At 42.0% G+C, this 11,693-nt stretch overlaps 1 protein-coding gene across 1 annotated transcript; it reads right to left on the bottom strand.

Moving 5' to 3' along the window:
- Nucleotides 1-33: 33 nt before the first annotated feature.
- On the bottom strand, nucleotides 34-6,075 carry armc6 (armadillo repeat containing 6). The gene is made up of 8 exons (XM_086204944.1): nucleotides 5,954-6,075; nucleotides 5,610-5,769; nucleotides 3,871-3,956; nucleotides 3,211-3,781; nucleotides 2,980-3,125; nucleotides 2,763-2,894; nucleotides 2,545-2,682; nucleotides 34-2,448 (listed from the first exon to the last, which is right to left on the bottom strand). Exons 2-8 carry the CDS (start codon nucleotides 5,728-5,730, stop codon nucleotides 2,236-2,238), a joined length of 1,407 nt encoding a protein of 468 aa, XP_086061070.1. The 5' UTR covers nucleotides 5,731-5,769; nucleotides 5,954-6,075; the 3' UTR covers nucleotides 34-2,235.
- Between the last annotated feature and the right edge of the window lie 5,618 nt (nucleotides 6,076-11,693).

Genomic DNA, 11,693 nt, shown 5'->3' with positions numbered 1-11,693 from the left:
AACAGTGACAACCATTCAGACTATTTTGTGATCAGAGTGCAATCTTTATTTCAGAGATGGAAGGTTAAGACTATGTCTTAAATATAAACAGAAAAACGCAATACACTTATACGTCTCATATTACACAGGTCTTCATGAGGTTCATGTGAAAGGGTTGAAAGTTCCAGAGAACACTGCTGTGGACCTTGAATTGATAAGGTTTCACCAAACTACAATTTTGGAAGGTCAATAAAAAACACTTTCAAAACAAAATGAGTGAGAAATGTTATGTAATGTTATGAATGTAATCATAAATGCAGGTTATCTCAGTTTCATGAGTCCTTCTGCATGCCAGCTGACCTCCATCCACTGATGAAAGCTGTAAGACAGATTGATGCAGTGGCTAAAACTAGTAAGTACAGATTGAAGTCAGCCTGTTTTTGTCAAAGAACTATTTCTAAAATCAGGACTTACATTTCTTTGTGTATATAAAAGTAAGGCAATTAATGCGAGTTTCAATCCACCTCTACCAGCATGGGATTGGGGGAAGGAGTCTAGACTAAATAATGCAGTTGAACAATGTGCAAACATGTACATTTACCCATGGCACCATACACACACATTAAGCATTTCATCAGAATAACAGATCAAGTAATTTTACAAAATAAGTAAAAAAAAAAAAAAAAAATGAAGAAATTGGACAAAAGTGACCTTTTCAGAGGTGGCGCAGTGGTCAGCAGTCACCTCACAGCAAGAAGGTTCCAGGTTCAAGTCCTGGCTCCAGCACAGGATCTTTCTGTGTGGAGTCTCCATGTTCTCCCTGTTCCTGTGTGGGTTCTCTCTGGTACTCCAGCCCAAAGACATCAAGAGGGGACGAGGCTGATTGACACTCTTAATTGACCATAGGTGTGGCTGTGGCCCTGTGATGGACTGGTGACCCACTGCTGCTGGGATAGGCTCCAGCCCCCCCCCCCCCCGACCTTTGACAGGATAAGTGGTAGAAAATGGATGGATGGATGATGACCTTTTCAGACTTAAACATTCAAAAGAAGCTGATTCGACCTGAAAAGTGGCTCAGGTGTGTGGGACTGGTTGCATGGTAGTCCACAGTACACAAAAGTAGAGCTTAAATTAACAGTCCATTGACCAGTCCCTTGATCAATGGAGAACTAAATGATTTTAATGACTGTCATCGTCAATTCAATATGGTAATGATGTGGAATAACTGTTAGGCAAGGCAAGCAATAAAAAGACAGTCAGACGCACCCTTGCCATTTCTCTCCATCATCCATGTCTTAGAGAACTGTATTAAGGATCGTGGTTCTAACCCCCCCCCCCTAAAAAAAAATAGAATAAACACATTCAAGGATGAATGAGTAACACTCAATAACTTGAAACAGGACAAGAGAGTGGCTGAGTTTCACCAACTTGTTTTGGCGAGCGTTTCGGCCTCGTCAGCATCCATCAGGGAAAGAATGCTGGCACGCTCCTTTGGCATGTTCTGCTTTAGAAGAACACAACAAGTTTTGGGGAGTATTTTATTTGTCCAACAAAAAGACAGATCCTCCCCTCTGTCCTGTGTGTGCTTTAGGGAGCTGAGACCTATCAAGATCAAGTGACCACTCGTTAGCTTAGCACATTGAATTGTAGTGGGTGGGAAGTATTAGCACACTTCATCAAATAGATCAGGTTCAGGGTCTTGGTTTGTCCAGAACTACAACTCCTCATCCTCTCTTACACACTCAGCCATGATACGTAGCAGCAGACTCTCTTCTAGTCATCAACAAACCTTTTATGACTTACGTTTCGAGGCTCTTCATCAAATCACTGTGCCCACTCAGGAAAGTAGTTCTAGCTATGTAATTTTAAAAGTCCAATTACTCTCAATTTCTAATTTTTATTTCATAATTAAGGTAATAGTAAGTCCTGGTGCTACTGATGCAAGCATTAACCATTTTGTTCACTTCATGGAGTAGGTATGCTAACACCTCCCACCAACTAGCATTGATTGTGCTAAGCTAACTAGCAGTCAGCTGGTCTCTGTGCGTCTCAGCTCACTGCAGCACATTCAGAGGAGAGGAGGGTGTCTGTCCTCTTCTCTCTGGAAAAGATAGTAAATGAGCATATTTCCAATAAAGTTGGTGGTTCCTTCAAGGCTATGAGAAACTGCTGAAACTAAGGCTCCTTCCCTCTTTTTTATTTTTAATTTGTGGGTGCTAACACTACATCCTTGGATGTTAAAAGTCACTGTCACCCTCAGTTGGTGAGGCTTCCGTGTTTGCCAGTCCACAGCTCACGAAGCTCCACCTGGCATCCCAGATCTCGGAGGGCTGCTTTCCCAGCATCCCCACAGTCTTGATGGGTCCGTAGCGCCCGCGTTATCAGGGCCTCCGCTCCCATCTCCAAAATTGGTTGGCTGAAGTTTTGCATACGTGAAACCAGATTCCTCAACAGCATACACGCCTGTTTCTGTATGTAAGGACAGTTAACAGATAGAGAACGTTGACAGATGCCAAGGGGTTCGATGTTACAAGTAAGAACATTAATTAATAATGATGTCATTACCTGCACATTAGCCGCATCAGGATGCACCTTCATCGCCTGCACAGCAGCCAAAGTACCGCCATCCTCCATAATGACTTTGCAGTTATTGGGTTTGCGTAAAGCGAGGACAGAGAGGCATGCACAGCCCTGCTCACACACCTACAGCAGGATGAACACACACATGGTTATTCTGCAGTCTCATTGAGTCATGAGGCATGTGGGTATTAAGTTAAACTCACAGCAGAGTTGCTCATGTGTCTGTTCATGGCGATGACTATGAGCTGGACTCCGCCCGCATTAACAACAGCATCTTTCACATCATCGTTTCCTGCGACGGCTCGTACTGCACTCAGGACCTGCCGAACCAACTCCTGCGAGGGGAAAAACCAGCTCCATGAGAACATGCATGGGATTTGATCACTTGCTTTATTCCACAGTCCTGTGAGGTCCTAGTACCGGTGACTCATAACTGTCTGCGAGCAGCGTCATCATGAGTTTCAAGCCTCCCAGATCACAGATGTCTTGACAGAACTCATTTCTCACAGCCAGACGGGACAAAGTAGCACATAGCTCACTCAGAACCGAGGTATCAGCGGTGTGATCTGTGGAGGAGAAGCCCCATTCATTAGATGAAAAATGAATAACAAAATGGATGACGCTTTAATAAAAACCTAGTTATCGACTGACCTTTTGCGGCCTCAATTAAGACCTTCAATCCGCTGTGCTCTAGAACAATGCTCTTGGCGTGTTCATGGGCGTGCCCAAACGTAACTCTGACGTCATCGTCAAAGGTCATGACCCTGAGAGCTGCACAAGCCTCCCTGACCAGCTCAGCACGACCGCTGTGTCGTTTAATGGCACCTGTCAGTAGCAACAGGATGCCGCCTTTCACCAAATCCTGCCTGTTCTGCTCGTGTTTCAAACAGCAGTGACGCACCACACAGACAGCAGCGCGTGTCACTGCAACATCTGTCTGGTACTTCTGAAGGATGTCCAAAAGGAACCGCTGGCCCTCTGCATCTAACAGGTCAGGCTGTCCGTCTGTGAGAGCAGCCAGGGCCGACAGAGAGGCAGACACAGCCTCCTGCTCCTCCTTGCTCTTTTTACAATAGGAGAGGATGATGGGATAGGCGTCTTTCTGGGCAGCCAGATATCTTTCAGCAAACCCACGTAAACATTGCTCAGTGAAGCATTTTATATCCGCTTTCACCTCCAAAACACCAGCAGAGTCCTGGCCGATCCGGAGGGAATCCAAGGCCTGCATGGAGAGAACACATGAAGTCAGATTTGATGACCGGCAAATGACAACGCACAGATTTGTAGATGGCAAAAGAAGACAAGACACACCTGTAAGACTTCATGTGTTTGCTCTTCTTGTTTGTCATCAGATGACACAACTGGTACAGCTTTTACTATACAAGTGAGGTCCACACCTGCATCCACGAAAGAGATGATGGTTGGTGAAAACAACTCACAGCATTCAGAGTCCTCACTTTTTAGGTGTGTGTGTGTGTGTGTGTGTGTGTGTGTGTGTGTGTGTGTGTGTGTGTGTGTGTTAAACCACAGACACACAGGCCATATTAAAGTCTCCATATTTAGGGACATACAGATATGGCGTTCCAAATCAGTAGCTTAAAGAACTACAAATACCAACAGGCAGTTGGAAGGTGGAAGGCTCGGACTCAAATTACCTCCTAAATATGAGTATGCTTCCATATTTAGAGGATCTATAAATGGTCTCCAGGAAATGAACTGAAGTCTAGGTGTGTTTTTCCACCCCAGAGAAGAGCAGCATATTTTGAGGGCTGTGCTATGATGTGGTCGAGGTTTGGGAGTGATTTTACTCCATTATGTAAGACAGAAGCTTCCGATTTAAGAAGAGATGATGGAGATGGTGGAGACCTACTTAATAATTCAACGTTCTTCTGAAGCAATAATGTTGAGTTGGTATGCCTGAAGTTCATGGGAGTGTTTTTCATTGATAGAAGTGTTGGTGAGATAAGTTTTGAGAGTTTTGTCTGTCTGTATAAATATTTAATCGTTTTTGAATCGTCATCAGATACCAAATATCAGGTATCGTAAAATACGCAATCAAAGGCTCTTACAAAGCCAGTGACAATATCACCGTTATATATTATAGATTATAACTGATGCATATATGCCTTGGTCGGTTTAAGCATAATTTATAAACTTTGATTAAAGAAACTTTTTTGTCAGTCCGACCAACAATTCCATCTCTGTAAACGCTGAAACTGATGAATATATCATAGTGCTGGGATTAGGTCCTACTGTCCATTCCACAGGCAACAACTTCAAAACATGGAGAGGCCACCTTTATATCCTACACACACAAACTACAGAGCAAGATTCCCTCAACCCCAGATTATCTGAGTCTGTGGATATTTTTAAAATACATCTGAAGTCCAGTTTGGGTTACTCCCAGGAGCATGTTCCTGGTCTCTTCATCATAAATGTTTGTTTTGTGTTGTTGTAATTACCCTGGACTGTTATTATGTTTTTAATGTTCTCATCCTACATTTGTGTTCTTACTGATCTTTTGTATGTTTTATTGTCATTTTTATACATTCCATTTGTCATTTAAAGCATACTGAGAGGCACTCTCAGTTTGAAATGCACTCTATCAATGAAATTATTATTATTAGTCGTAGCAGTAGTGTTATTATTATCATCATATCATAATCACCTTAGGTTTTGGATGTTAGTGTATCATGATACAGCTTGAGTGTTGTTCTCCTTTCCTGGATTAAAGGTTGCATTAGAGTACAGTAAACAAGTATTTTCCTAACTTACCAGACTGTTCTCACATTTGCCTTTACCCACTTAACCTTTATATATACACATTACTGATGGTAATTTACCAAAAATAGAAATAATTCAATAGTCTGTCACACAAATAACCGCTCTGACAATATCAATATCGAGGTTACACGATATATCAGATTTCGTCAATATTATTCATACAGAGTCTGATTTGAGAAATAAGTTTTAAAACGTCAGTGTTCATCAACAACAACCAACCCGAGGCGTTGCTCCCGCAGACCTACAGCCTCCTCCATCTTCGTTACCTTGAGACTCAAACTGCTGCACAGCTTCCCTCAAAGCCTCGTCAGGGTCCATCTCAAACTCCTCGATGTTCTCCCTCACCACCGCGTCAAACGTCTCCTGGGTGATCCTCCGCCTCGCCATTTTATTTTATTTTATCTTTAAACCAAATTAACGTCCTCCCTGTCACGGGGAGAGATGAGGGCGTTCAAGCACCATTCACATCATTAGCTTCGATTCATTCAGGCTAGCTAACAATAGCTAGCTGTTGGCGTTCTGGTTTAAATTTACGAGGCTAACACGCAGAACAGCCGCTGTTGCGTAATGTTGCCTGAAGAATTATTGATATTAAAGCAAAGCCACTTACAGTCCACACCGCCCAGAGTCAGTCTGCTATCAATGAACCGGTCCCCGCTCCTGACTTACGCACTTGTCATGTCGTGGTTGTTCAGGTTGTTCTGAGACAGAGGCTCCGTGTGAGAATCGTGCGGGTCCCTGAAAGTGAATAGCAAACTGCGCAGTGAGGTCCCTCGCATATAACCACTCGGCTGAAACTTGGGTTGTAATGAAGTTCTACCTTCAGAGAATACGAGATCAAAATAGCAATTATTGGACGTTTTTGTAATACTGTATGTAGGATCATTATTCAAGATGAAAAAAATTAAATATTTAATACTTTAAAGGCCAAGGCTCCCAATTCAATTCTCAGGCGGTTTGATGTCTAGTTTTCAAAACAAAAGCCTCGATGTTCTCTGCTCTGTTGTCTTTAGGATAATGAACTAACAAAGTTGAAAAGCCACTATTGATCATCTTCTTCTTCTTCTTCTTCTTCTTCTTCTTCTTCTTCTTCTTCTTCTTCTTCTTCTTCTTCTTCTTCTTCTTCTTCTTCTTGGGAGACAAAAACATTGTTAAAAAAAAAAAACGGGAAGACATTCCAGCAAAGATTGAAGGCAAAATTAAAAAAAAAATGGAAATGGTTGCGCCCTCAGATGTCATATAGAGGTTGTGTCCTGGTGGTCAACAATATTGTAGCTTCGACGCTGTGGCACCAAAACTAGCATGTCTGGAGCCACCACCAGGACTGCGAAATAAAATCCAAACATTACTAGTGGATTTCTTCTGGAATAATAAACACTGGATCCCAAAGGGGGTTTTATCTTTGGAGAGAGAGGAGGGGGGGACAGGGCCTCATCCACTTAGCCAGTAGAACTGCCACCTTCAGAGTACAGTTTGTTCCAAAGGTTTTTAACAGGTCCGGCAGATCTGATGTGGGGAGACCTGGCCAGCTGCATGTTCAAACGTGTGAGTAGCCCAGGACTGGATGCTGCTCTGTTTTTAATTGATTTTAAATTTATAAATTTAAATGGGATACCACTTTTTTTTTTTTTTATAAAAGTGTTTTTTTGTCATGGGCCCTTCTTAAGAGCAGTTCAGGTAAGAGCTCTAATCAACCTGTTATCTATAGTGCCAGATTAGACATCTCCCCTGAGGCCATGCTGGGCTTGACGACAGCGCTGCTCCGCTCCAGAACTCTACAATAAAAACAAGTGGTGGATGCAGCTGGGCCCGCACTGAAAAATGCAGAGGTGTTGGGGATGCTCCTGGGGGTCCGATCCACCAGGAAACAGAAACAGAAAGACTTCCCATGGCAAAGTATGGCAAAGGGACAGAACCCAACCAAAGAGATCCTTTCCCTGATCTCCACCTGACCCCCCAGCTTGGAGGAGTCTCCGGCCCGCTGCTGGAGAAGGCCAGAGCAACAACCCTCCACACAGAGAACAAAAAGATCCTGTATTGTAATTGTGTGAAGGTGATCTGCAGGAGAGAACTGGAAAAGAGGGCACTGTGTGCATGGAGTGACAGGCTCGGTGGAGATGGAGCAGCTCCATGCTGGAAAATTCTCCACATCCGCCCCCCCCCCCCCCCCCCATCAAAAAACAGACTGCAGATCTCCAGTGGAGGATACTACACGGTGCCATTGCCTGCAACGCTGTTGTCTCTGTTTTTAACCCTGCTGTGCTGTGCCTGCCCGTTCTGTGGTCACCCTGAAACACTTTTTCATGTTTTTATCGAGTGTGAGAGAATTTCGGGTTTCCTCACTCTTTTAACTCAGGTTTTTAACTTATTTAATGTGCAGTTCTCTGAAAAAACATTCAATTATGGTCCTACGGAATGGAAAAAAAAATAAAAATAAATGGCAGCTCCTCAACTTTGTTTCTGGCACAGCAAAGCTGGCCAGATACGTGTCCAGGAGAAACAGAGTTGAGAAGCGGTCAGGTCAGGACACGGCCTCAGTGTGGCGCTGCAACGTGAGGTGCAGACTGAGTTTGTTTTTTATAAAATGTCTGGTGACCTGCAAACTTTTATCGATACCTGGTGTCATCATGATATTTTGTGCTCTATTAAAGACAACAACATTTTACACTTTACTCAATTTTTAAAAAACGAAATTATTGAAAAATTGTAGAAAAATAAAGTGTTTTAAATGTGTTGTTTGTAATAGTGCTTTTAAGTTTGAGAACTGTGCAGTTTTATGTCTCAAATAAAGTTGAGTTAAAAAAATCAAATCTTCTTGTTCTCCAAAGTAAAATTCATTCTTTAAAATATTGCACCTTCAAGCTGAGCTGAGACGCCCATGTACACCACATAGTTAAGAGGAGTTTAATGGATCAGCAGGATCCCAAATGTAGGCTTAAGTCACAGTCTGCCCTTTCTTATCCAGTGTGAATCTCTCACAGAATTTTATGCTACAGCGACAAGTTCGGAAGTTTAAATCTTGGCCACATGAGGGCGCAAGAGGACAGCTCGTGTGCTGAAAAACAAAACAAAACATGGAGAGGTTTGATCCTGAAGGACGCAACCAATAAATGTATTCACTGCCATTTGCCATTTTGAACGTGGTATTTCTGGTGTGCAAGAGAACATATTGTACTCATACACACGGGTCACTGTGAATGTTAAGATGAATGTCAACAGTATATTTAAAAGGACTTTTTAAAGATATCTCCACTGGGATCAAATTTTCATGGTACAGTTGTTCTACATGTGAGATCCAAGTCTTTACAAATGGTAAACATCATATGGGGATCCTAATTCTCTGGACCCAGTTCATGAAAACATGGCCATTTGTCTGAGGATCTGTTCATTTTTACAGTGTACACAGCTGTTGCATGTTGTTACGGTAATGCAACTCTGGAATCAAACAAAAGGAAGCTCTTTGTTCAACAGCCATATAAATGATGCACATGTTTGTTCACCAATAACAGCACTCGGCCATAAAACCACAACTTAATTAGTAGTGGGTGGGGCTCTGGGGAAAAGGATGCAGCAAATTGGCTGCAGAATCATATCATCGGAGTGGATCAACTGTGGGCTCATAGACATCTTATGTACATCTGTATGTCTCTAAACCAACATTATACAGGATTTTTGGGGGCTTAAACTGACAGTTTCAACATCAGTTTAATGGTGTTCAGACATGTTAACAATCAGAATGGTAACTCCCTCAGGGTTACTGTCCACGCTACAATAGTGCAGTACTCTGCTGATTCCCAGCACATTTCGATGTATGTTAGACACCATCTTAGCGGGATGCAATGTTATGTTGGTATTCTTGATTATCAGTGACAGCGGTAGACTGCTGTATTTAAACAGAGAACAAACGTGAAGATTCTGAAACTCTAGTTTCATACCATTATAGCAACAATTGGCTCAATATATGATCATATTTATCATCATTTTCAAGCTATGAGTAACGTGCCTTACACACGTGGCGATGTGATGCGCCAAAAATGAATTTGAACCACCTCTGACACTGAAACTCCTTACTTCCTTTCCCATTTTTCACTGTTTCACCCCCTGGAGTTTACCTGTCATGAGCATGTTGCCTTAAGTCAAGAAACCAGAAATAAAAGTTAGATTTCTGCTACATTTTTCTGTTGAATGTGTGATGTGGTGTTCCGAAAACCCACATTCTACCAATTCACCCTGATGATGGTGGTATACGTCTGTTTAAAAAGCTTTATTTATTTAACATGCATGTCATTACAAATTCAATGTTGCCCTGTTACCAGATGAGTTATTTCAAAGAAGGAACAGCACATTTTCTAGGGCATTTGTTTCTGCACTCATAGTGTTTATTGTTTCAGAGGATTTCTGATTTAAAATCTAGTTTGCATTTGGTTGTCACACACAGGAGGGAATCTTTTATTTGTGCTTTTGTGGTTTTTTGAGTTGTTGTTTTTTTATTGCCGTTTAGGGGATTTTTGTGTGTGTGTGTGTGTGTGTGTGTGTGTGTGTGTGTGTCCATTAATTGCGATGAACCTCAACAGACTAATAAATAAACAAAAGCTGATTTCTTTGATCATCTTTGTGAAATAACCCTTTGACAACACGTCCCCTATCACTTAGCTATGAAACTGCTGCTTTAAGACAGAATGTTTGCCCAGTGACAGATCAAATGTCATAATTTCAAAGGTGTATTTTAATAATAAAAGAATTTCAAACCAACGAGCAATTCTCAAAGCACAAAAGCCGAGATTCTAGTGACGGCCTCTCCTCTTTAAGAGATTTCTGGTCTTTAAGAGTTCAAGTTGTGCTCTCTGATCATCTGCAATAAAAATGTGTGAATATGCTAAAGTGAAACAGAAGATCAATAAACACACAGCACAGAATGTAATACAGAGTAAAGCCTGTGGTGTTTCTGTTTGATAATGAGTCTCAAATGTTAGCTGTAACGTTTGATGTCATATCCAATGTGCCGGATCACATAATCAATACTGCAACAATGTGTCTGACTGCACTCCTGGAGAACACGGCTGGGCGAGAAGCTCTGACCTCTGGGAAAATGACTGTAAACTGTGGAGGACGTGACACAACGTCTAATCCAAGAGGGAGCGGAGAGAGCGGAGAGGAAGATGAGGATCGCTGACCCGCTACCGCATAAAGGTCATCCTGAGTGCCAAAGCGTCTGAGAGATTGTTCACAACGTATTTTTGTAAAAGTGAAGGTTTAGCAGAATATTGCTGGAGGTGGTGTGTTTTATGTCACTGAGTGCTTTGACCTCCGAAAAAGCAGCAAACAAGGAGCACCCCGAGGACATTCGAGGGACCGTTGTGACAGTGGCAGGAACCTTTCAGGGACACAACCAACGCCACCGAGCACACAGCAGGATACATTTGCATGAGTGAGACACAGTGTTATACTGCATTTATTTAAGAAATCAGTCACTATTGTCTCTGGTGAGGTGGATGTGTTGAAAGTCTCCCCCCGCGACCTGCTAAATGCCACTATTAAAAAAAAAAAAAAGTCTCAAATTTAAATGAAGCTTGAATAGATGCATACTGAAATAAAAGTTCCAGTTGGATCGTGATCTGACATTGTAACAATCAAAATAACTCCCCACTTCTGACTGGACTTACTCTGAAATATTTCCATGTTTAAATGTTCAATAACTACCACTGAATATTGACAAAATAATCCAAATGCCTGTTAGCTTGAAGTCTTAAGGGAGGACCAGCAGGGGGCAAAACCCTTGACCCGAACAAGAGTCTGGAACCACCCTGCAGAGCCCTCAGGTGGTTATGGGGTGAACACAATATATATTTAGTGGCCACAGGCTGTCATTTGTTGTCCCCATAAATTGATAAAAGCACTGGAACAATCCATCTATCTTGTGGTCACAAGTTAATCACCTTGTGGGAACAGGTTGCTGATTAATGAATCTGAGGGAACGAGTTATATCTTGTGGCGACAAAATAATGAAATCGCGGGGACACGTGATGCGTTGTGATCTCAAATGACTCGAGTGTGGGGGGAAGTTCAACCTTGTGGCCGGTGAAACAATTAATTTGAGGGAACATTTACTGCAAATACCAAGCAAAAAAAAATAAAAAAATACAGGAATAAAAGAGGGAATTCATGGATTGCTGTTCGAGTTTCAATAATACTCATTAAAGAAATCAAATTAAAAGAGCGAGGAATTAAATGAGATCTAATTGAATTATCCCTTTATCTCACTATTCATCGATAATAAAGGATTGGCCAGACAGCGCTGAAGTCAACTGACTGCTGCACATGAACTAAAAGCATCAGCTGCTTTGATTCGC

Source organism: Aulostomus chinensis, chromosome 5, assembly GCF_037954235.1.
Source record: "Aulostomus chinensis isolate RoL2024-O1b breed Wild chromosome 5, RoL_Achi_v1.0, whole genome shotgun sequence".
NCBI classification, from domain to species: Eukaryota; Metazoa; Chordata; class Actinopteri; order Syngnathiformes; family Aulostomidae; genus Aulostomus; species Aulostomus chinensis.
Note: the sequence above shows the minus strand (reverse complement) of the source record. Positions and strands in the feature narration are given on the sequence as shown.